This window comes from Dasypus novemcinctus, chromosome 26, assembly GCF_030445035.2.
Source record: "Dasypus novemcinctus isolate mDasNov1 chromosome 26, mDasNov1.1.hap2, whole genome shotgun sequence".
Taxonomy (NCBI): Eukaryota; Metazoa; Chordata; class Mammalia; order Cingulata; family Dasypodidae; genus Dasypus; species Dasypus novemcinctus.
In genome coordinates, this window is record NC_080698.1 from 30,425,364 (window position 1) to 30,452,694 (window position 27,331).

Genomic DNA, 27,331 nt, shown 5'->3' on the forward strand with positions numbered 1-27,331 from the left:
AAACAATTCAGCAGTTCCTCAGGAAGCTAAGTATAAAATTGCTATATAACCCAGCAATCCCACTACTACATATGTAGCATACACGGCTTTGCATTTTCCCACAACCCTTCCAGTTCTTTCCCCTTCTAGTCACTACAGTATTTCATTTCTCAACAGTTACACAGCACGCCTTGAGAGAGAACTGTTTGTGAGCTTGTGACTGATAAGTAAATCTGAATGCTTAGACTTCCCTTCCAGAAACTCTAAGGATAATCTGTTCTGTGAGCTGCCTGGTTACATAGACACTGTAAAATTCTAACTCCTGCCCTGCTGAGAAATAGACACTGTAAAATTCTAACTCCTGCCCTGCTGAGAAATAGACACTGTAAAATTCTAACTCCTGCCCTGCTGAGAAACACTGCAAATGCGTGTTCCTAAACGCTGCATTCCTTGGGAGTCATGCTCCCAGTCATATGCCCTCCCATCTGCACGTAGACTCCCTTGCTTTGTAGCAAGTGCCAACATTGCACCTCAGAAGTACCATGCTCTCCTCCCACCGCCGAGGTTGAGGATTTTAAGATCACAAACAGGCTCAGACTCTCCATGAGAGAGGATGTCCCCTTCAACCACCAAGGGTGAGGCCCCCTTAAACCCTCTAATGAATGCTTACTTGCTAGCCAAGCTGAATTTGTCTGAGTCTTTCTTTGGGTCCTCTCAGTTTGTTAGGAAGCTCTCTTTTTACACAGCTCCCTGCTATACTCAGAACAAAGTATATCCCTGGAAGAACTGAAAACAGGGACTCAAACAGAAATTTACACACCAATGTTCCTAGCAGTATTATTCACAAATGCCAAAAGATGGAAGCAACCCAAATGTCCATCAACTGATGAATGAAGAAACAAAATGTGGTATATACATATGATGGCATATTATTCTGCTGTAAAAATGAAGTCCTGATGCATGAGGAACCTTGAGGACATTATGCTGAGTCAAAGAAGTCAGGCACGAAAAGACAAATATTGTATGATCTCACTAATGTGAACTAATTATAATAAGCAAACTCAGAGTTAGACTCTAGAAAATAGGTCTCCAGGGGATAGATTCAGGGTAGAGAATGGGAAACTGATGCTTAATTTTACAGAGTATCATTTGGGTTGATGGTAAAGGTTTGGAAATGAATGGAGGTAATGGTAGCACATTATTTTAAGTGTAATTAACAGCGCTGAATAATATATGTGAATGTGGTTGAAAGGGAAAGTTTTGGATCATATATGTTGCTAGAATGAAAGAAGATAAAACATGAGGTTGTATAAAACAATGAACCCTGTTTGTGGATGAGGGACTGTAGTTAATAATAAAAGTATAAGAATGTTCTTTCATGAATTGTAGGAAAAGTACAACACTAATGCAGGGTTTGATGATGAAGTGGTATATGGGGGAAAATACACCTGACGTATTTTTTACTTTTAATGTTCTTTCATCAATTGTTAATAAAGGTACCACACTAAAGCAAGGAGTCGACAATAGGGGTATATATAGGAACACTATTTTTTACATGACTTTTCTGTAGACCTACAATTTCTCTAAATTAATAATAATAAAATTCAATCATGCTAGCATAAAAAAGGATGGGACTTCCCAGACTAAAAGAAATCTAAATACTACATACATGTCCCTTGGTTGGATACTGATTCAAATTAAACTATTGTATAAAAGAAAAAAAAATCACACACTAAGCCTGATGAGGCAGAAGAGAGGAGTCTGAAATCTTGAAAAGTTGGACCTACCTAGACTCCTTGTTATGAGAAAAAAATAAACTCAGATTTGGTTTAGCCATTTAGTCAGTCATATGCAGGTGAAGGTGATCCTAACTGATCAACCCACCAAAAGTTAACTGTGGTTACCCCTGAGGGGTGGGAGAAGAGGGCTGGGATCTCTAAGGCAGCATTATCTGTTTTTTTCAATGATTTACAATAAGAATGCTGCATCAAAGTTTTGATACAGGCTATAACACAGATGAACCTTGAAGACATCATGTTGAGTGGAATAAGTCAGACACAAAAGGACAGATATTGTTTGATTTTGATTACAGAATTACCTAAAAAAAGCAAATTCATAGAGACGAAAAGAAGATCTCACATCACCGGGGCAAAGTAGGGGTAAAGAATGGTAAATTATTGCTTAATTGGTACAGCAATTCTGTTTGGGGTGACAGAAAAGTCTTAGTAATGGAGCATGGTGATGGTAGTATATTATGAATGTAATTAATATCACTGAATTGTACACATAAAAGTAGTTAAAATGGGAAGTTTTCTAAGTATATATTTTACCATGATAAAAACTAAAAAAAAAAATTTTTTTAAAGATTGCTATATTATCTGTGTTTCATTTTAACTAAAAAAAATTAAATAGATGGTCATTCTGAGAGTTCATATCTAATGTGGCATAAAACAATAAGACTGCCACCATGGGTATCTTATACTACAGCAGTCTCCAAAGATTAAATGTTCCCAAATATACCTAATCTGACTATTTCCTCTTAGAAAAGATTTCCAGAGTCGTACAGAAACTTCTCTTCACTTATATCTTCAAGCCACTGGCAGTCTCTCAGGGTACCAGCCCTTATAACCTAATTTGAAATCATCTTGATGGCAATGAAGAGGCATTATCTGAGTGATTAAAGCAGTAAACTTAACATGATTTTTTTTTAAATGTTACATTCAGAAAATATAAGAGGTCCCCATATACCCCCCATCCCCTCACCCCACTCCTCCCACATCAACAACCTCTTTCATCATCATGGCATATTCACTGCATTTGGTGGATGTATTTTGGAGCACTTCTGTACCACATGTGTAATGGTTTACATGTAGTTTACACTCTCATTTTTAAATTGACCCCCTAAGAGTAGTATTGAGGCAAGAACCTAGAGCTGGAAAATAGAAATTGCAGGTTCCACCTTCACTTCTAGTGTTAATTGTTTCTGAGAAAGTCATTCAACACAAGTCATAGTTTTCACATTCATAGGAATAGAATTATTATTATTAATATTATTATTCCTTACACTCAGGGAGATGCAGGTAAAAAGCAAAACATACAAGCAAAACATATCAGAGGTGAAACAATGTGGTTTGGCATGAAGGAGTGGGCTCTGAAGTCAAACTGGCAGAGTTCAGACCCCAGTCCCACAACCTGCTGGTTGTGTGACCCTGGGTGAGTCACTGAACAGGCCTGAGCCTCAGTGCAAATATGAGAAGAAAATAGGACAGACCTCGAGGATCAATGAAAAAGTCAAATGGGACAATGCACAGGGTAGGGGATTTGACCCAGTGCCTGTTAATAATATTACATTACCAACCATTAATTAAAATCATCATCATGCAAGCAACATTCTTCTTGAATTAAACTTAAATTCCCCATAAGCATTCTCGGTATCACTGTATTTTCAAAGGACGACATTCAGATTCCATTTCATAACAGCATTCAATGATTTCTTCCAATTCTTGCAAACTCAAAATGTTGCCACATAGCCACTTCTGAAAACATAGTCGCACAAATGTTAAATAATACAGCATGTCTAAAGGACAACGTCACTCCTTAATAAAAGAACATCATGGCCTGTCAATTTGCCAAGCACATTTAGCATAGTGCCCTATGGCACTACAAACATGGAAAAACTATTCCTATACCCTAAGGTATGGAGGCAATACGATAAGAGGATAAACAGGAAATAATACTAGATGTTAACTAATGAGAAAGTCATTCAACACAGGTCATAGTTTTCACATTCATAGGAACAGAATTATTATTATTAATACTATTATTCCTCATTCATACCAGATAATGCCTCTTAATTGCCATCAAAATAATTTCAAACCACTGAAATTAAAATTGGCTTTTATAAATTATAACTGCTTTACTATTTTATCCATTTAAAAAAATAAATAGAAATATATTCTGATATGCAAATATAAACACATTTATTATATACATATAGCAAAACTTTATTAATTTTCCTTGATTGCTGCAGCTCCTGAAATGAAGGCCACTCAAAAAAAAAAACAGCACTTAATTTTACTAAGTAGCTTTGGAAGCCAACATCATTTAAAAAAAGAAAAGAGGGGAATGAGAAAAACTCATATTAGCTGGAGAAATGCAATATATTAAACCTGATTCTAGTCAAGAGAGGCTGTAATCACTAGAGCTAGCCAATTTATCTCAATCTCATTCCATCATTCAGTGATTTAAATATGATTCCCAATTCACCATCTGTTTATCAAACACCAACATCATGAGACGCTCCCGCCAACGAGATGACCCCACTTTTCTTCCCTTCTGTGAACTGTCAGAGCCTGCTCACTTTGTCAATCGGCATGACATTATCTCCATCTCCCCTGGTGGAGCGTGGAAGTCATCACTTTAAGTCGTATGATTAATGTAGAAGAAACACGACTCGCTCATATGAGTAAAACGCTTCATAGAAATGCTTGGCATCCTCTGTACACATACAGTCCCCTCAAGTCTCACTGCTTTGATGGATATCTAGAGCAGGATAGTATTTATCACCTTTTAAACTTGCCTTTTTGTAATTATTAATACTAGCATGGAGATTAATATAACACTATCAACCCAGTAAGTATACCTGCCATTTAAATGAACGCCTTTGTGAAGCGAAAATATTTCTTCTTACTTTTCTTAGCTGGTGGGTAAAGGAAGATTCATTACCTTTTTATTTATCGATTGACTATTCCTTTTCAAGCAAATTATACATAAAATTATTTGATGAGGTAGCATGAAGTAGACACTATTCTAAGTGTTATATATATGTTTGTGTTTGAACATATACATACCTACCACACACATGGAAATGGAATCCTCAGAGCAATCGTATAAGGTAGATATATCTGCTGAATCCACTGAACTAAGGAAACTGATGTTCAGAAAGGTTAAGTAAACTGCATAAGGTGACACAGCTAGTCTAGGTGGAACCTGAATTTGATCCCAGTCCATTTTGATTTCAGAGACCAAACTCTTAATCCCTATTCTACAGAGTGGCAAAGACAACTGGAACTTGAAATAAAGTCATCTGCTTAACCTTTATCTTCATTCTGGAATAACAGAGTCCAGGCTCTCTGCTTGTAATGCAGAGTCAAGGGAGTCAATATAAATAAGAAAATATATCTGGTGCTGACATAAAGAATGAAAACTTCCCTCTGGGAGGCAGGGAAAGGTAGGTGGCAGACTGTTGCAAAGCAGATATAAAATCCCATTGCTGCCTGAAATGTGAAGTCTTACATGAAATCCTGCAGTTTTCAAACAATGCAACCAATTTGAAAAACAATTTTTAAGCAAACTGAGGCAAACAAAACACACCTGGAAGCCTAACTTGCCTGCCACCACTGCTTCACACAACACCTAATCAAACTTTTGGTAGGAAAAAGGATAAAACACTGGAAGAAATGACTGGTAATGTTCATACTTCATTGCAAATATCTGTTTGAGCAGCTCCCAAAAACTTAAACTCACCCTCCCCCGAGATACTTACTCTGTTTCTTAATTCATGTCTTCTTCCTGCAAAGTTTTCCTTTGCTCAGGTAGAAAATGACCTTCCTGATTCTATTTATTATTTAATAGAACACAGTCTCAAAATCCCTGTCATAATCCTTAATAAAATATAGAGAGCAAAACTTAATCAGCTGTAAATGTACAGTAGTTAGCATCCACTGCAAAATGCTAATAATATTTCGAGAATGCCATTTCTCTTCCTGGCCTTTTGACCAAGTTGGTTAATGGACTGAGACTTGGGAAATAACGGTAATAATTTAGGCAGAGAACTTTCTAACCACGTGTCAACCTTGGATCTAATTGCACCAGTGCAGTTAAAACAGAACCAAGACTGTGGCCCATCGAACAGGTTTGGCAAGGAGAGCTCACCAATCCGTGTGGATACTTACTACTCTTGACAAAAGGGGAATCTAATTCTCAATCACAAGGGGCAAAGAGTCACCATTTACACACTCCCAGCATCAGGTTTTCCTGAGGGAATACTACAAATTAGAAATATTATGCCTATTACGTATGTAGGACACTTGAACCATCCTGTGGTCTTAAGAATTCTCTGTATAAACAGTTCAATTCTACAAGTATTTATTTAGCACTTAGGGGCCTAACCTGAAAAATAATATGTTACATAGGCTATTCATTGGGCTGTGACCCTTAAACCTGATCAAGCGAAGCATAGGAATTATTTTCCAAAATATTTACCTTTAAATTCTCTTCTTTCAGAAAAGAGATCTTACACACGCTTCCGGAACTGTGAAGTAGACAGGCCATGATCGTCAGCTGTTAGTGTTCGGTGGCATTCAACCCCACAACCTCTCCCTTGGGTACATTCCAGGGAAATTCCTGGACAAGTCCATAAGGGGAAATTTAAATGGATCTTCATCAAGGAATTTTTGTTGTTGTTTTGCTTTCCTTGTTTGGGAATTGTGGAGAGCTAGACCACGCTAAGTGTCCCTTATGGGGGATAAAGAAGTTGCCCGTGGTGCACGTTTGCTGTAGAACATTTTATGGCAACAGGACTCAGTGCTTTATTCATTGGGCAAGAACGAACTTGGGAAAAACTTTACTTGTATCCTAAAAAGCTGAAATGTCCCATGTCAGGCCCTAGGAAATTTTACTTTAGTGTAGAAAATATCCCTTTACATTCAATATTTACTCATTCATTTAGTTTACAAAATAATTGTATTGTGCCAGGCGCCTTGCAAACCAAAACTGACACACCTGTGCCCACCTTTTAGAAACTCTTACTTGAAAAACGGACAGATGCAAATCATTTTCATACACAGTGGCAAGGCCACAAGCAGTGTGCACACCTGTGCGATGAAAGCTCCGGAGGCGCTGGCTCGGCCAGAGCACCAGGGAGAGGACAGGCTCTCTGACCTTGCCAGGAAGGAGAGTGAGCCAGCCTCCCCTAGGCCTGTCTCTACACTCTCAGCGGAAAAAACCCCTTCACTTGGTCCTCTCGCCAGAAAGAAGAGTATTAGGGTTCAGCAGAAAATCAAGCCATTTGTGACCTCACATCTGATTCCCACCCACTGGGAATGCTGGTTGATAAAACAAATGTGGGGAAAACGGACTTGGCCCAGTGGTTAGGGCGTCCGTCTACCACAAGGGAGGTCCGCGGTTCAAACCCCGGGCCTCCTTGACCCGTGTGGAGCTGGCCATGCGCAGCGCTGATGCGCGCAAGGAGTGCCCTGCCACGCAGGGGTGCGTAGGGGAGCCCCACGCGCAAGGAGTGCGCCCGTAAGGAGAGCCGCCCAGCGCGAAAGAAAGCGCAGCCTGCCCAGGAATGGCGCCGCCCACACTTCCCGTGCAGCTGACGACAACAGAAGCGAACAAAGAAACAAGACGCAGCAAATAGACACCAAGAACAGACAACCGAGGGGGGAGGGGAATTAAATAAATAAATCTTTAAAAAAAAAAAACAAATGTGAGTAATGGAGACGGAATTTACTGGACACCTGGTGCGGGGGTGGGGGTTGCTGCAACAAAAGTTTCACTAAGGTCCTCCAGATGCCCCAAATCAGTCGCAACGCACTCAAGCTCCAAATTAGACAACTGCAGCGTTAGGCAGTTGGTTCCACATTCGCCTGTTGCTAATCAACTTCTCCTCTTCTCCCTTTCCCCAGCTGCCCCTGGTAAGTGTACCCCCAATGACACTTCAGTTCTCCACAGAGCAGCCTCCTGCCTAACCACCACCTCACTTTTCTCTGGAGAAACAGTTCTCTGATGATGCCACAAGATGCAACTGCTACCAGCCAGTTAGGACACTGGCTAAGGACAGTTAGGTTAAGATGTCACTGCAAGCATTAAGAGCGATTCTTACTTTTTTTTTTGCCGTGAATCCCTTTGGCAGCCTGGCAAAACCTACGACCTTCTTAGAATAATACTGTATATGCATAAAATGAAATCCATAGGATTACAAAGGAAATCAGATATATATCAATACTTGTTGGGGACCGAATCACAAAAACCATGTTCAGGTCCCCACCCCTGTCCCTGTGGGTGTGGACCCGATGGTAAATAGGACCTCTTGAAGATGTTACCTCAGCTAATCTATGGCTTAACTGAATCAGGTTAGGCTTTAATCCAAATTACTAGAGTTTTTTATAAGCAGAATGAAATTCAGATGGAGAGAGAGAAGCCACAGGGAGGAGACCAGAAGCTGGAGGCCAAGGGATCCGGGGAGAGAAAGGAAAGCTGCGGCCACGTGCTCTGCCACGTGACACAGGAGCCAGGGACCCAGGAGTGCTGGCAGCCCGCCCAGAGCACCACAGTCTTCCAGGAAACCGCCCTGCTGATGCCTCAATTCTGGATTTCTCCCAGCCTCAAATTAGATAATAAATCCCCATTGTTTAAGCTAACCCACTGTATGGTATTTGTTTTAGCAGTTGGGAAACTAAAACATACACCAACTAAAGCAATTTGTAGATACTGTGTACCGCATGTGAATGTGCGTGAGTGTGCGTGGAGACACACTGCTATTAGTAAAAGGAGGCATTTAGCAGCCTGTGGACCACAGGCTGGTCCTCACAGGGATGTGCCCTTTTCCTCTAATTAACCTGCTTACTAACATGTTCCTGAGGGTTTCCGGGCTAGCACACAATCCGGGATACTTGGAGAGATCCTGAAGTTAAGGAGGGCTGAGCTACAAGTATATTTCTAACAGCGACAGGCATCACTCCATCCACGCCACATTCTGAGCCATCAGCAGCGTGAAACGAGCAGGGCGAGGAGCTCTCTGCCTGTGGCCTGGGAGCAGAGTCAAGTCATTCAGCCACCTCGGGCTTGAGCCATCCAAGCAAACTGGCATCTCCGTGCTGCGAAACCTCACTAGTCATAACTGCAATAAGTTTATTTCATCATGGCCTCGCTAAACCTCTAAGCTGGAAAGATCCTTAGCAAATGATCATTTGGCTGGAGGTTCCCCAGCTAAAATGAGAAAGAAAACATTTTTACTAGTAAGAATAAAGCTCACAATATATTTCCATTCAGGGGTTGCATTTTCGTACCCTTTAATAATGAAGATGCCTAATGACAAAGCATTAAAGGGAAACCAAAAGCCCTTTTACATCAGTATGTATTTTTTCCATCAAAATTCTAGCAACACATGCTTGGAAATGAGATATACACAGGCGAGGAGCACATTACCCGATCTTTGTCAATGTTTGGTACAAAGACAGATCTGAAGACCCCTAAGAATCTGTCCCACCCATGGTGGATGAAGATTTACATGATTTGAACTTGAAAACTCATCTAACATCTATTTTGTATGGCTGTGGAAACTGACGCTGAGAGAGTAAGTAATTTGTCTTAGTCAATGCAACTAGTTATTACCCAAGTTAAAAAGAAAATCCTGGCTTCCCGATCAGTGCTCTCCTTGTTCAGAGCGACAAAGACATGATCTGTTTAAAATATTCTTCTCTGTAGAGTTGAATTGTTTAAATTGTTGTATACCTTTATTTTAACTCACTAATTCAGATCACTTAATGCAGGATACCAGGCTGAATTGTTAAAATGTCTAAGTCATTTAAAAATAAATACGACTTTATTCATCTCAAGTACTCTCAGCAACTTCACCTACATAACAGGAGAATTTAAAGTTAGTGATTTTTTGCCAACTAAAAATGTTTTAAGAGCCTCATTTACAAAAATGAACCCAAAACCGATCACAAGCCTAAATGTAAACACTACTAAGCAATGAAAAGAAATGAACTGCTGATACATGTAACAACACACGAGTCCTAAAATAAGTAAGCAGATGAAAGAAATCAGAGTGAAGAGTATATACTGTAACTAGAAAATGACCTTGAATAAAAGAGTCAGCTTGGAATAGCAGAATATCTCAGTCTACATATAATACCAGGAGTTAAAAACACTTTTTGACCTGAATCAAGGGGAAAATGGAAAGGACAAATGAGTTTATATGGCTATGAGTCTCCAAAAAGAGCCAGGAGGTTATCAGAGGGGTTGCCCTTATACACACCTCAGTAGAGTCCCAGAGACAGATAAAGTAGATACAACCCCGAGTATTGGTTCTTCTGAGGGCTACAGAGACCCATGGTCATGTTTGGTCATGGCAGATGGAGTTCAGTGCCATGTCAGTTGGCCCTACTTTGGAGTTTGTGTTTCTGTGTAATGGAACTGGACTTAGGTGTGATTTTGGCCACAAGTCTCTCCTGTTATGTTTACAGTTCCCGTTACGAACTGTAGTTGGTGCTGGGGTTTAACATATACCCAGGGGATCTGAATCTCTGGACTGACGATATGGTAGCCAGGCCCTGAACCTCAACAATCTTCAGCTCCTATACTCTGGTTTATTGGACTTACCCCACTCAGCTAACATGGAGTTGAAGAAGGTCAACCACCACACCATGGAGCCAAGAGTGCCTACAACTGAAAGCAGGAGGATTGCATCCAGCATCCATCTGGAATCTAAGCCCCCTCTTGATATAGATGTGGAGTGGACACAACCATTCCAAGGTCCACAGGATGGAGGAATAGAATATGGATTAGAGTGGACTTACTGATATTCTATTAATGAACTATTGTGATTAGTAATTGAAGAAAATGTGGCATTAGTGTGGAGAAAGTGGCCATGGTGGCTGCTGGGTGTGGGGAATGGGAGGAAGAGATGAGATGTAGAGGTGTTTTCAGGACTTGGAGTTGTCCTGGGTGATGCTGAAGAGACAGTTACTGGACATTGTATGTCCTCCCATGGCCCATTGGGTGGAATGTGGCAGAGTGTGGGCTATGATGTGGACCATTGACGATGAGGCGCAGCAGTGCTCAGAGATGTATTCACCAAATGCAATGAATGTCTCATGACGATGGAGGAGATTGTTGCTATGGGGGGAGGAGTGGGGTGAAGGGGTTGGGGGGTATATGGGGACCTCATATTTTTTTAATATAATATTTTAAAAATAAAGACAAAAAAAAGTATATACTGTATGGTGCCATTTAAATGCAATGCTAGAGAGTGCAAACTAGTCTATAGTGGCAGAAAGGTCAAAGGTCGCCTAAGGAGGGTGGCTGGGAAGGTGTGAGAGGGACGGATGACAAGAGGGTAAAAGGAAACTTTTCAGGAAGAGCAACATAATCATTATTTTGATCATGGAGATGGTTTCACAGTACATACATAGGCTAAAACTCAAACTGTACACTTTTTTAATATGTGCAATTTTCTGCAGGTCAATTATCTCCCAATAAAGCTTTTTAAAAACTAAAATAAGGTTTTAAAAAATCTATGGAGCTACACAACACAAGCAGGAAACCCTAAGTTAAACCATGGACTATAGTTAATAACACAATTATAAAAATGTTCTTTCATCACCTGTAACAAATGTACCACACCAATGCAAGGTGTTAATAATAGGGGGGTAAATGGGGAAAAATTTTTAATTTAAAAATTCCAAAATAATTCTAATATTCTAAAATTAAATAAATGCATTAAGTGCCACATACAATACCAAATCCGATACATGAATTGCCTCATTTAAATTTCAGAAACACTTGAAGATAAGGGATGCTGTTAAACCCATTTCAAGGGAAATTAAACACACACACACACAAAACCAGCAGCTCAGAGAGATTAAATTACATTGCCCAAAGTCACAAAGCTAGGACTTTATAGAGCAAAGGCCCGAGCATTTTGATTTTCATATTAAGTAAGCGCTTCCAAAGCACTTGGCAATTTTTTAAGATAACTCAAACAACTTCCAGGCAAATATACTTACACTATTTGTTTGCTTAGCAAATCTCTTTCCATGGACAATGCACATAGGTAAATGTCAGCCGGACCATTTCATGATCATCACAAAGTCTAAAACTAAAAGGGTTCAAATTAAGGATTCAGTGACTTAGAGAAACAACCCAAGTTCTGATGGGTCACACAAGGCAGGCTCATTAGAAAACAAATTCAAGGTCAGACCACATGGGGTAGAAGAGACAGACTAATAACCTTTTTGCTCCCTAGGGAGAGATCAAGCAACATGTTTCTTTAAGAGAGTACAGGGAGTGGATGTGGCTCAAGCCGTTGAGCACCTGCATACCACATGGGGGGTCCCAGATTCGGTTCCGGTACCTACCAAAAACAGCAGACAACAGCAAACAAACAAAAGAAACAACTCAGGGGGCACCAAAGTGACTCAATGGTTGAAAGTCAGCTTCCCACAGACAAGGTCCTGGATTCAATCTCCGGCACATTAAAAAAAACAAAAAAAAAAGACTACACAACACCTACCTACCCCCTCTCCCACACATATTAAGCAAAGAAAATGTTGATCCAGCCACCCTCTTGATTTTTTAGACTTTCTAGATGACGTCCTAGATGCACACTAATTGGAAAGGTAGTAAGTGTTGACTGCTGCTCTTTCCCTATACATAAGAGTATTATTTCCATTCAGATATGATAGGCCCAGACAACACATTTAATACCCCCACTTAGAATTCATTGCCCTCCACTGGCTAGCACTTCCTTGAAAACCTCTGAGGTGACCGCAGAACATTCAGAGTGTGCTCGTGTCTCCAGCTCAAATCCAGCTTAAAAATCCCCTCTGGAAAGAAAAGCCTTCTGCCATCCGTTTCCAAATAACAAAGTCTATAACCATGTTTGATTTGGGGAAGACACACACCTTGAGTTTGTACTCCTTCATTCACCACCAAGTTCAAACTGTTCAAGTCCCTGTACCTCTAGATTGCTGCTATTTATTTCCAGCCCTTTAGCAGGCAGCTCTGCAGTCAGTGATGAGCCAAGAAAAATCACCCGCTGCTAACAACACAGTGGACACTTCATTCATAGTGCTAAAATTATTTCATGCCCACCTTATTTTTTCCTGGTACAAGGTCCTCTAATGTCTCCCTCTCTGGGACCCCATTACCCTTTCCACACCAGGCAAAAAGAGAAGAAAGCAGAGCCCAGCTGGAGACACCTGCCACCTTCAGGCCCTTTCCAGCCCTATTTAAAACGGTTATAGTTCTTAGCTGATTTCAGACAGAAGTTACATTGCGTTTAACTATTGCTCACATGTTCTCACAATCATTAATCCCTTTTAATGAGTTTTTAAACATCTCTTTGGTAATATTATTTGAAGCATGCTATTCTGAGATCACCATATGGGCCAAAATATATTTAAAGCATCCAAGCAACACCTAGGAAAACACAAAGCCTCGTTTTCCTCCTGCCCCTTCTCTACCTCGCCTGTTTCTTTTTACCAATGATTTTATTTTCCTTCTACGGAAAAAATAAAAAGATTCCGATTTTCTTATGTATCACTGACATACAGATGAGATATTGACCCATGGCTTTTTAAACCCCAAACTGTAGGCTTTGTTTAGATGAGTTTAAGGGCATGGCTTGAAAGAAGAATGAGCAACTTTCTTTTCAAGGGTAAAGAGTGTCTTTTTCCTAACTACCCAGAGAACTCTTCAAAGGCAGTTGACTATTCCTCCTCAAAGACTCATAAAGGGGAGGGAGGAAAAGTCTGCTCTGCCAAGCAAGATTGTTCACAAGCTCATTTGAGGAACTGAAATTCCTTTCTTCCGTGTCAATGGAACAAACCTCCCTTCTCACGAAATAAAGATGTAAAGCACACTCATTTGTCAGATACTTCACAAAGCTGACCTTGCTGAAGACACTGGGACTTGAACTTGTAGCCAAGGAAATGAGAAGAAGCCGAGTATTAACACCTCATATAATCTGTTCCTTTCTTTTCTTATTAAGGGCCAAGATCATGATGAGCCCATCAAGATGGCACTGGAGGAAAATAATGTAGGGTATAAGTGAGGTGAATGGAACACCTGATGCCAGAGGCTTTTAGCATCCAGGAATCGCCATGCCAGTGCTAAATGAGTACGTGCTTGCGAGTCCTCACGAAGAGGTGGAGGTGAAGGTCACCTTGAAAGATGGAAAACAGACCTCTCCTCAAACTAACGGTGGCTCTAGTGAGACTGACATGGAGACTCAGCACTACCCAGTTCAATCTATAGTCTGACGAGAGGTAGAGTCAAACTTCTGACTTTTTGTTGTTGTTGTTCTGCATCAGTGGCTCTCAACTTTGGCTGCAGGTCTGAATAATCACCAGTTAAGATGTTAAATAACACAGTAGCCAGGGCTCCACCTTGCAAGATTTAGATGCAATATCTCTGCGGTGGGGCCTCTGCGTTTTTTAATACAAATGCTCCCCAGAGAAAAAATCAAGAAAGCACTATAATACAGATGCCCTTTTCAATCCTACCAAAACCCACACTTTGAAAACCAATGCTTTCTTTTCAGACTCCTTACCATTCTCTAAATACAAGAGCCCTCACTTCCTGAGTATTTGCTGTGTGCTAAACACTCGACCTACTTTTTCTTAGTCCTCTCAATAATCTCATAAGAGAGTCGTGTATTTCATTCCATCTTTAGACAATGAAGGCACACCTTTGCTGAGGTAAGTAAGATCTTCAAGAAGTTCCATTTATTCCTGGGTGCACACCTACAGGATCAGGGGTGGGGACCCGAACATGCTTTTTGTGGGGGGCATGATTCAATCCCCAGGGTACTGATATGTAGCTGATTTCCTTTTTAATCCCATGAATTTTATCTTATGCATTGAGTCTCATTCTGAGAAATTCATAGACTTCACTAGCCTGCCGAAGGGATTCATGGCCAAAAACAAAAAACAAAAAGGAACCATCCTCCCCACTCTTAATGATCTGAGATTACAAACCCCACTTACCTAACACTTTTCCCAAATTCAGAAATTTAGAAGTAGTCATTTGGCGGGAAGGGGGTAACACCTAAATAATACACTACATAAAACAAAATATTTCATCAGTGAAATAAAGAGAGCTAAAACATTGACCTTTAGGACAGACCCATGAAAACAGAAATAACTTCCAATTTTATTATTTCAGAAAGCAATGTTAAGATTCTATTTATTAGCTTTTGCTTTTAATACAGCAGACTCTAGCCATTTTTGGATACTGGGTATGTGAAATGTGGCTAAGGCCACATGTTAAGATTACAATACTTTGGATATATTGGGTTAAGTAGAATATATTATTAAAATTCATTTCACTTTTTTTTTTTTTTTTTTTTACTGTTTTAATGTAGTTACCGGACATTTAAAATTATGTAGATGAGGCACATTATATTTCTACTGGATAGCTCTGGATTAGGCTGAGAGGTCCTGCTTATTGCTGATTAGCTATTCTAAGCCTTGCTTGCCCTCTAGTGTTGGAAGTTAGCCAGTGCAGACAAATCATTTTTCAAAAAGCATCTTTCTTGGGAACAAGTGAGCCTCTATCAGCCAAATGAAAAAGGTATTTGTCCAAAAAGTTTTCATGACTATCTGCAGTTAAGCATCCAGTTAAAGTTATTCCCGTCACTTTTGTATGTGGATAGGCCCTAGAAAAACAGATAATTTATTCAAAATATCAAAACCATCTGAAATATAATTCATTTTAGCCCACAAAATAAATTAGCAGCTTACACCCATGGCTTTATTTAGTTTTCACAAATAATACATCATATTTAAGCCTACAATAAACTCCTGCAGTAAAAGTTATATTCCAACATGATTGTTATCTGAAAGAAATGAAAGGTTTCTCATGGAAAATTAGGGCTGAAAATTATCAGTCAAAACAAAAGTATCTGCAAGAGCCCTACAAAATTTCAGCCATTATAGAGGACAGAAATATGGACAATTTAGGATGCAACACTCCTCTTCAAAGAATTTATCCTAAGTTAAAATAACAAAAGGCACCAAAGACAAACACAACCTGCATATTTTGCATTATTTATAAGAGAGAAAACTGAAAGCCTAAATTTTAATTTAAACAGTATGGAACCTCTATGAAATGGAATACATTCAAAACGAAAAGGTAGTTCTCAGTGAATTTATTGAGCACTCACTATGCAAATGCAGTTCTGAGCTCTTTCCAGATGTCAACTAAATGACTCCTCACTACAACCCTGTGAGGATTATTTTTATTACCTTTTATTGTACCCATTTTACAGAAGAAGAGACTGCATGTCCAAGAGGTTTTGTAACTTACCCAAGTTACATGACCATAAAGTGGCAGAGCTGGAATTGGAACCCAAGCCTTCTGGTTCCTGAGCCTCTGCTCTCAACTGCTTTGCCATTTTACCTCCCCCTAGAGATGGTCACCACAGTGGGACTTGGGGGTCAAGGAGAACCAAAGAAAATAAGAACATGTTGCTTGCTGTGCTATGAGTAAAAAAGTCCTTTGTCTCTGACCCAGAAGTATCATGTCTTTCACCAATATGTGTGTAACTAGTTAGCTTGCAACATGCGGTGAAATCTCAGACCTTCACAATCTTAACACCTACCAAGATCCCAAAAAGTCAGGTAGCCCCTCTACAGCAGATCTGGTTCAAGGGCAGCAGGAGAAAAGGCTCTCGTCACCTCCTGGATTACCCTGTCCCCAGCTTGTTGAAGCTGTTTAATTAGAACTTCCTTCCTTCCCTTCTTTCTTAAGATTGAGCTAAAACTTCATCCTTCATAAAGCTACTCTCTTGGTTCTTGTCAGCTTTTTAGAACAATGAAAAACAAGCCTTTTTCTCTTGCACATAATAAATCTTCAAACTCTTAAGACATTAATCATATCTCCCTACATATACCCATAACCATCAACCTCCATTTAATATCTGTTTCCAGGCTCCTGATCATTCTGGATGTCTCTAAATAGAACAGCTGCCATTTCCTGAGTGTTTGCTACATGCTAATCACTTCACCTACTTTTTCTTATTTAGTGATCCCAATAAACCCGTAAGTTAGGCATGTAAGCAATCCACGTTCCAGACGACGAATAGGCTTTAGAGAAGTGGCCTAGATGAGGTCACACAGCCGGGATGTGGCAGAATTAAGACTGTTTGTCTCCAGACTTCCAAGACTGTAGAGATTCCTGCCACTGCCTCACTGCCATGTGGATGAGAGTTTCATCAGGGCCCTTGTGAAGATATCCCGGCACCTGTGCACAATACACTATATGATGGCCCAAAACCACAGCATCTGGGGGAGTTAAAACACCAAACTGGTCATGTTTTAAGATCTCTGGGTAGATGGAAGTATTAGAATATACTTGTTAATTAGCAGCATTCAAGTTTCCAACTCTCGGGAAACGGACTTTGGCCCAGTGGTTAGGGCGTCCGTCTACCACATGGGAGGTCCGCGGTTCAAACCCCGGGCCTCCTTGACCCGTGTGGAGCTGGCCCATGCGCAGTGCTGATGCGCGCAAGGAGTGCCCTGCTACACAGGGGTGTCCCCCGCGTAGGGGAGCCCCACGCGCAAGGAGTGCACCATAAGGAGAGCGGCCCAGCGCGAAGGAGGGAGCAGCCTGCCGAGGAATGGCTCCGCCCACACTTCCCGTGCCGCAGACAACAACAGAAGCAGACAAAGAAACAAGACGCAGCAAAAAGACACAGAAAACAGACAACCGGGGAGGGGAATTAAATAAATAAAAAAATAAATCTTTAAAAAAAAAAAAAGTTTCCAACTCTCTGAGCTCTATCAGAAAAGTCTTTAAAGGGACACGTTTAAATTTTTAAAAATATTCTAACATCCTAAAGATAGAGGATGTGGTGTGCCCCAACCTAATCATGTCTACACCAGGTGAAACATTTGCAAAGATCTTCAATGATTAACTCCACGTGACTCTCTCAAACTGAAATCCAAAAGAAACTTTTTACTGCATTATGTCTGCTGCCCTCTTGTGAGGAAAACGATGCTGCTTACAGACCAAAAAACAAAAGGAAAAAGAGAACAAATTGCTAGTTGAAATAACAGCCACTACTCGCCAACTGGCCCCTTCACCTTTTCAATGGCTTGAGGCTACAGAAGCCTTCTAGATGGTAACCTGCTCAGTCATTATGTCACGAAGAATTTAAAAAACAACAAACTTGGTCTTTTGGTTTTATAGTTTTTTTAAATATTCTCTTTCAACTGAGTGTTGTAGAAGTTTATCATTTGCATTAAAGACATTCTCACAACCCAACCTGTGAAAATTTGATATTTTTTAATGTTTTGTTTTGCTAACCACTGAACTAAAATTGAATCTTCAGTCCACACCTAACATCATCTCCCAAATGTGGGTATGGAGCCCCCCTCCCTCCGCCTTTATCTTAGAGGAGTGGATGGAGACAGATGGTAAAACATCTCCTTGTTTATATGCAACAATCAACAAGCTACTCTTCTAATCCCCATCTTTAAAAGCATATAAAAGCTTATTCTAGGGCTGCCTAGTGTGAAAGTTCCTTTTGTTCTCCAGCACTCACCACAAAGCCCTGGGGACAGTGCCAGGGGCCTTTCTGGACACCGAGGCTTCTGCAGTTAACTCTCTGCAACCTGCTGCCGCTGTCAAGGCTTCCAGAGCTCAGCCACAGAGGCAGAAAACTCTGGTTAGGATTTCTCAGCATCTCGGCGCACAGCCCCAACTGGTTCTGACACTGAGTTTTCCACCAGCTGAGTGCTCCAGCAGAAAGAAAACTTCACCTGGCCGCAGCAGGGATCACGGACTTCCTCTCACAGTCACTAGAGGAGATTTACAAGACAACACACACACACAACACCCTACTGAAACACACAGCTTCACTGGAATGGGAGTGATGGGAAGAGAAGGAGCAGGGAAGAACAAGGGAAGGAAGGGTCAAAGTGCTCCAACGTCCTCAGTTTACAAAGGGCTTCCACATATCAATAAGCAAACAAGCAAGAGAACCAACAGAAAAGTGGACAAAGGATAAAATAGCTCAAAGAAAAATATAGTCCTTCAACATATTAAGAGATGCAAGTCAAATCAAAGCATCTAACAGTTTTCATTATAATATTGGCAAAATGTTAAGCTCAATAGTATCCAGAGTTGATGAGGAGATGGGGAAACAGGCATCATCAGACTATTACTGTTGGAGAATATGTAATTAAGTCCAAAAGGTTTTTTGGGGGTGGGGGCTAGGCAGGATGCAGTGTAGTACTATCAAACGTGAATGCACAGAGGCTGCTGAAAACTCACCAAAATCTATGGGAAGCGGATTTGGCCCAACGAATAGGGCGTTCGCCTACCACATGGGAGGTCCACAGTTCAAACCCGGGGCCTCCTGACTGTGATGAGCTGGCCCACACGCAGTGCTGATGCGCGCAAGGAGTGCCATGCCACGCAGGGGTGTCCCCTGCATAGGGGAGGCCCACGCACAATGAGTACCTCCCATAAGAGGAGCCGCCCAGCACAAAAAAAAGTGCAGCCTGCCCAGGAATGGCACCACCCACAGGGAGAGCTGAGGCAGCAAGATAATGCAACAAAAAGAGGCAGAGATTCCTAGTGCCACTGACAAGAATCCAAGCGGACTCAGAAAAACACACAGCAAATGGACAGAGAGAGCAGACATGGGGGGGGGGGGGGCGTGGTGGGGAAGGGGAGAGAAATAAAAAATAAAAATATTTTAAAAATCCATGCTCTCCTCTTCTTTCTGGTCCCCCGCTAGGTGTGGCCATGTGACTAAGCTCCAGCCAATGGAAGGACAGTGCACGTGCCCAGGAGGCCTGGCCCGTTAACACCTGCCAGGTTCTCCTCCAGGTTCCTTCCCCTTCCAGCTGGATAGAATGGAGGCTACTCTGGGAAAACCCTAGAAGCCACAGGTTGAAAACAGTAGTGTTTCCATCCACTCTGGGTTGCCGAAAGTCTGTAACAGAGGAGGGCCATTTGGCTGACATATTTATCCACCCAGTATTCACGAGCAAGACATAAAACTTCTTTTGTTTGAGCAATCATACATTTTTGGTCTATCTGTGACAGCAATTCGCCTACTCTAGCTAACATGTTTACATGCAGTTGAACTCTGTAGTTTCTTTACTCGGAATTTACCTGAGGTCAGGACATATGTGCTTGAACAAGCCACTGGGTGGCTACGCAGGGCTAGAGAGAGTGATATAGAATTGCAAGTTCCCACACGAAAAGATTTCTCAACTCTGTCATTAAATAGGGGAAGAGCAAATACAAAAAAAGAGGGTGCCCAGTGACACATGTGTAAGTCTGTACACACAGACCGGCACACGCATTCCTTTTTCTAAAAAGATAAGCAACAAAAAGTTAAGAGGTTATGTCTTTCAAACGTGCCTATATTGTTAGGAATTTTTACTACTAGCAGAAAACTACACAACTGAGCACATGGTGACAAATGGACATAATTAATAATCACATCAATATTTATCCAGTGCTCATGGTATTCCAGGCATCAGAGAGCACACCGTGCGAGCCCTGCAGGGAAGAAAGACTTCACAGGAAGACCCCAGCCTCTCTCTGCAGGAGGCCAGAGAGGTCGACCAGGAGACGGCTGGCCACTGTGAGCCAAGGGCACTTTGTGATGATGGTTCTTGAGGCGGCAGGCAGCCTCACTTAGGGAACAGAGTCCCCAGGGGCAGGAATCAGTCCTGAGACCTTGGGTGGTTGTTAGGAGATGAGGAAAAAGGGAATTAAATTCCAAAGACGAAGGCAGGAGGGATCCCCCACAGCCAAAAAGGAATGGGAAAAACGGAGGCCTTGTGCTGGGAACCCAAATAAAACCATCTAAATATTCTAGGATGGGAATTTCATTTGATTAGCAGGATTTGCCGAGGCTGTTCTCAGGAATCTCACCATCCCTGCTGCTGAGGTGTCTTTGTTTATCTGGAAGATATTGGCCTCATTTCTTGTACATACAATTCTTATCTTAATTTAGATTTAGCCAACCAGTTATGCCTTTTCCAAATTCAGTGGGTTTAGTTATGAAACGAGGATTGCCACTCAGATAAAAATGGAAGGTTCGGTCGGTCGTGTCCCCTGTTTCCTTCTGTTTAATCACTTTTCAGCACAATCCCTTAAGCCTGGTTCTTTGAAATCTGGAAATCTGCAGTTGATAAGCCAACCCACAGAAATGCTTTGCCTGGTGACTAACCTGCCTCCCAACTTCCACTCAAGGAAAGAGATGTGTTTTAAGCAGATAAGACTAATAACTTCAAACCCTCTAGCCTCATCAACTAACTCAGCAAAAGATACACAGCACACAAGCCCCGAGCTGTGGGCACGCTGCAGCAGCCACATGATATTGATTTTATGCTGACTCATTAAAAGTTCAATCATTATTTTTTCTCGTTTTCATCCAAATGTCACTTGAGCAGGGAAAATAGAGTTGTGAGAGATTTGAAAAACTATCTCGAGCCTAATAGTACTTCTAACCTTAAAGGAGCAGAAGAATGAGTGGAAAGCATGATATGCTGTATATCTGAAGGTAAGGCTATCTAAAGAACTTGTGCATACACAAGGCTTTTTGGAAAGACAATTTACAATTCTGACACATGTATGGTTTAGGGTCCAAGCATCACTCTTATACCAAAAGTCAAAGCATTTCTGGCACTGTCTCACCTATAATTATAGTAGCAGAGACAATAAATTAATTGTATGGCAACAACTCACTGACAAATATGTATTCAGGAAAACATAATTCATTAGGAGTTTCCCAAGTCTCTGTCACTTGAACTGTAGATATAACAGGAAAAGGGGAGAGACACACAGATACACACATACAAATGGCCCTTTAGCTCATAATTTTAATCTTTTTTTAAAAATAAGCAAGAGTGTAGGCATGGGTCTCATTAAAAATTATCAAAATGATTGTGTGCAAAACTCTAGGTATATTCCTTTTTTTCAGGAGGTACCAGTGATTGAACCCGGGGCCTCATACCTGGGAAACTGGCGCTCAACCATTGAGCTACACCGGCTCCCCAACTTTCCATTTTAGGTCCCACGCATAAGTTTTCACTGCTTTTTTTCTTTCCTTTCTTTCTTTCTTTTTTTTAAATCATTCAGCATCTTTTTTCCACACATCTCAAAAAGGTCTTAAATTATCTGGACGTTTCTTTCATTGTAGCCCTGTAAGTGTTAAGTTTATTAATAAAGATGTGCTGCCTTCCAAGGAAGCTGCAAATAAAGTACGGCTGGTTTCCCAGGATTCTTTGAAAAGAAAAGCACTGCAAGAATAGAAATGTAATCAAGACAAGGGAACCAACAAAATGCCTGGAGAGCATCTTCAAAAGGTGTCTTCGGATCTACAACTCTTTAAGCACCAAGTCATCAAGCCACCTCCCTCTGCTGTTTTTCAACGCTTCCTCTGGTTATTTACACACCATCAAAACGGTCTTGTCAATTACCAGTGTCTAAAACGTGGACTCTGACGTTTGAAAGGGTTTTCTTAATTGATCTCAGCAGCCTAATGAGCTTAAAGGACTTACCTGCATGTCCCCGGAGGTGCTGGCTCGAGGCAGACAGCAGCTTACAGCACACCATCAGCACGTAGGCCAGAAAGAGCCAGTGCGACAGCAGCTCGGACTTAGCACAGGCTCTCATCCTGAAGAGAGCGCAGGACAGAGGTCAGTGAGGGCACAGGGAGACCAGACCCTTGAACAAGCACAGCCCTGTGGGGACGGGGGGGGGAGGGGGGGCGCCCTGTGCAGACAGGGGGGGCACAGGATGCAAAGGCAGGGTTAGTGGGCTGTGAGTTTCCTCCCCGTCACTTTGTGTCCCCTATCTCACACATGGCCAGTCAAACCTTATTTGCACTGTGCATTAACTCAGTTTTCAATAAACACCTTTCATAATTGAGAGTTTTCCAAGTTAGCACCACGCCTCCATGCAAAGTCAATTTATGAATCCCCACGGTACAGCTCAAGTTGTCGTGATAGAGCATGGGGGTTAGATTCTATGCTATATAATGAAATTTAAAAGCTACACACTTAGAGCTGGATTCAAATAAAATATGCATCGTGTCTGCATCTGAAAGAGACTACAGAAATTTTACACACCAGGTCCCAGCACTTGCTCCTGGTTTCTTTGACTGTCTGGAAAGACCCCGGAAGCCTGGGTTCATATTTTATGAAAAAAATCACAAAAAGTTTGCTGTAGAATATGGACAAGTGAATATAAAATAGAATTAACTTCATATGGATGGGTAGCATCAAAACCTTTCACCCTTCACCAAATGCAATGAATGTCTCATGATGATGGAGGAGATTGTTGTTATGGGGAGAGGAGTGGGGGAAGGGTGGTAGGGGGTATATGGGGATGTCATATTTTTTTAATATAATATTAAAAAAATAGAGAGAAAAAAAGAGGAGGATAAAGTGGCATATGTATTTCTGGATTTTTAAGTTAGCATAAAATTTTTTTAAAAAAATCTTTCACCAAAGATAATTCCATTTACAAATGCAGTTATGTGGTCCATTAAAAAAAAAAAAAAAAAAAAACAATATTGCATTTCTCCCCAAATTTTCTGAACTTTCTGACCTGATAGGGGAATTAGATAGAACCTGATTAACTCTTTTTGTTGGCTCTTTTTTCTTTTAATTAACTTTTCAAGCAAAAATTAGTGTATTTGAGATTTGAAACTCTGGTAGTATTTGGGATCTGCTGAGCACATGCCTCAAAGCATCTATTCGTACCCACAATGGCCAAACGGGGTCCCTGTTTATGATACAAAGTGGATAAACATTCCTGGGAAGACAAAGACCTGCTCATGGGGTGGGATTCATGTTTGGGCATTTCTCAAAGGAAACGTCTCTGGCAGCCCCTCGCTGCCAGCACGGATGGCATCGCCTCGCAGCACCCCAGCTCCGCGCTGAGGGGAAGCCACTGCAGCCCAGGCCACGGTACCCGCGCGCACGGCCAGGGGCAGACTTGGCCGCCAGCCCTCTCTCTTGGGTAGAAAAGGCTTCATAACTGCTTATTAATTTGAGACTCATTCTGCCTTTGAAGCAGCCAGGCCACCATTTTAAGATCATCTTGGAAGAACCCGGTGTCAAAGGTGACACAAATGTGATTTCTTGTTGCTGTTCGCCTCAGAAATTCCAAACATTCTAATTTTACACAGAAACATCAGGTCTCTCTGCTTCGAAGGAACTCGATGTATTTTAATTTTTCACAGCAAGTCTTCTATCTCACCTGCCTCAGGCACACATACACACATTACCCCCTGAGGCAGTTCAAGTGGCCACAGAGAAAATAATACGGAGGCCTTACATTCATTGGCAGTGCTATTATTTAATTATATTATCATTTCTATTACTCGGGAAAAGAAAAAACATTCAAAATTCCGTATCTGTTGAATTTTTCAGTGAGGTACTCTGTCCCACATAATGTTTTAAAATTTCAGTTATCAACCCCAGTATCAGTTATTGATCTAACTGTGACAAGATTTGATCACTCTTTTCCACGGGTCAAAACACGAAGGCCTAAAGTACAAGTGAGTGAGTAGGGCTGGCTGGGTCTAAGGCACTGGGAAGTGATGAAGATCGTGGAGCTCTGTCCAAGGCAGCTGTTACCACCCTGGCCAATTCCTGCCATGCAGAAGTATCAGCCCAGGGATCCCAGGAACAACAATTTTTCAAAATACAGTGGATTCTGATATCCAGCTTGTACATGTGATATGCTAGCAACTAATTCAGTTTGGGTTTTGGGGGGATTTTTTGGTCTTTTTTATTTAGTTCTCCCCGCCACCCCCTATTGTTTGCACTTGCTGTCTGCTCTCTGTGTCTGTTTGTTGTGTGTTCTCCATGTCTGCTTGTCTTCTTTTTTCAGGAGGCACCAGAAACCGAACCCAGGACTTCCCATGTGGAAGGGAAGTGTCCAATTGCTTGAGCCACCTCCGCTCCCTGCTTGTTGGATCTCTCATTGTGTTTCTCATTGTATTTCCTGGTTGCATCATCTCATTGCGTTATCTTGTTGGATCACCTCATTGCATCATCTTGTTGCTCAGCTTGTCATGCCAGCCCTATAGATCAGCTTGCTGTCTTGCTTGACTTCTTTAGGAGGCACGGGGAACCGAACCTGGGACTTCCCATGTGATAGGTAGGCATCCATGCTTGAGGCACATCCACTCCCCTCAATGTGTTTTAAAAACACAGTGCAGGGAAGCAGACTTTGCCCAATGGATAGGGTGTCCACCTACCACATGGGAAGTCCACAGTTCAAAGCCCGGGCCTCCTTGACCCGTGTGCAGCTGGCCCATGTGCAGTGCTGATGCGCACAAGGAATGCCGAGCCATGCAGGGGTGTCCCCCGCGTAGGGGAGCCCCATGCACAAGGAGTGTGCCCCATAAGGAGAGCTGCCCAGCGCGAAAAAAAGTACAGCCTGCCCAAGAATGGCACCGCATACACAGAGAGCTGACACAACAAGATGACACAACAAAAAGAAACACAGATTCCTGGTGCCGCTGATAAGGATAGAAGCGGTCACAGAAGAACACACAGCGAATGGACACAGAAAGCAAGGAGGGGAGAGAAATAAATAAAAATAATAATAATAAAAATAAAATAAAATAAAATAAAAAAACACATTTGCAGGTTGGATTAGGTGCTCTGGCTTCCAGTTTAGTGGCCCCAAAAGGGAAGTTTCCAGCAACCAGATGACTAGAGTATTAGTTTTATATTGCTGCATAATAAATAGCCATGTATTTAGCAGCTTAAAAACACACCAATACCTTATCACAGTTTCTGTGGGTCAGCAGCCCAGCACATACTGTGTCCTCTTCTCTGGGACTCACGAGACAAAATCAAGCTGGGTGCATCCGCATCTAGAAACTCAAACTAGGGAAAGATCCGCTTCCAAGCTCTACCTGACAGTTGACAAAATCCATTTCCATGCAGCTCTATGACTGAGCTCATTTTCCTGCCCGCTACCGGCCAGAAACCACTGTGAGCTCCTAGAGACTGCCTTCAGAGCTTTGCCACGTGACCCCCTCTACAGGTCCTGCCCTCTTCCAGGAAGGGCCCAGTCTCATTAAGGACTCATCTGATTCGGTCAGGCCCACCCCGGATAATTTCCCTTCTGATTTACTCAAAGTCACCTTACTTGGGACCTTAATTACACCTGCAATCCCTTCATTCTTGTCCCATAATGCAACTTCATCACAGGAGTGAACTCCATCATATTCATCGTCCCATCCACACTCACAGGGAGGCGGAATGAATGCACAAGAGGATGGAAATCTTGGAGGCCATCCTGGAATTCTGCCTACCACAAAGGTGCACTTGATCCAATCACAAAGATTTTTCCATTTATTTGCTTCACAAAGGTCTGACCATGTATTTAATCCATATATTTGTTAGTGTTAATAGACATAGGTTAATCTCGAGATCTGCATCATTGGAAAGGTACCACTGAAGAAAACATCACTGAATAGCCAAAGGCTGTTTCCTTGGCAGCCCTTTTCATCAGTTGGCATTCCCTAATGTTTCAGAGAGTCTTTTGGTACCAGCATCTCCCTGTTCAGTCCATGTGTCCACTGTCTACTCTTTCAGACCAGGGCAACATTTTAGAGACTGTCAAGTATAAGTCGTATCCTCTCCTGGTTAAAACCATCTGACCCAACCTGATTTTGAAATCCATCAAATTTCCAGATGCTCAGGCATCCTCTCAGCTTCTTAACTCTTCTACCCTCTGCTGAATATTATTAAACATTGTTTAATGCTTTGTGGATTGGCTCCCCTGCCTCTAACCACAACATCCCACCCAATTTATATTGTCCTAACTACATTAAGCCTTTCAGGTGAGTTATAATCTCTTCTCTCTTACCTACAAATGAAATGCAGCTTCTATCTGTTCATCAGTTCCCTGCATCATCTAAACTTGTCTGGATGGACTTAATCAAATGAGCCAAGAGTGCCTACAACTGAAAGTAGGAGAATTAACATCCAGCATCCATGTGGAATCTAAGCCCCCTCTTGATATAGATGTGGAGTGGACACAACCATTCCAAGGTCCACAGAATGGAGGAATAGAGTATGGATTAGAGCAGACTTACTGATATTCTAGTCATGAACAATTGTGATTAGTAATCGAAGAAAGTGTGGCATTGGTGTGGAGAAAGTGGCCATGGTGGCTGCTGGGGGTTGGGAATGGGAGGAAGAGATGTGATGTGGGGGCATTTTCGGGACTTGGAGTTGTCCTGGGTGGTGCTGCAGGGACAGTTACTAGACATTGTATGGACTGGGTAGACTGTGGGAGAGTGTGGGCTATGGTGTGGACCATTGACCATGATGTGCAGCGGTGCTCAGAGATGTATTCACCAAATGCAATGAATGTCTCATGATGATTGAGGAGGTTGTAGCTATGGGGAGAGGAGTGGGGGGGGGGGATATGTGGGAACTCATGTTTTTTAAAAAAAATAAATAAAGACAAAAAAATTTAGAGAATATGTTTGGGATGGTCTGGGTAGTATGAATTAGATTATTGGGAAAGTAGACTCTGAGATGGATATTAGCATATG

The 27,331-nt window shown here is 41.7% G+C and overlaps 1 protein-coding gene across 1 annotated transcript in view; it reads right to left on the reverse strand.

The window, feature by feature from the left end:
• The window catches only part of TAFA4 (TAFA chemokine like family member 4), a 186,997-nt gene that overhangs the window by 114,710 nt on the left and 44,956 nt on the right, over positions 1–27,331 (reverse strand). The window contains exon 3 of the mRNA XM_004483326.3: positions 22,302–22,417. Coding sequence (XP_004483383.1) covers positions 22,302–22,416 — 115 coding nt within the window. The 5' untranslated portion in view covers position 22,417. The remainder of the gene's footprint in view (positions 1–22,301; positions 22,418–27,331) is intronic.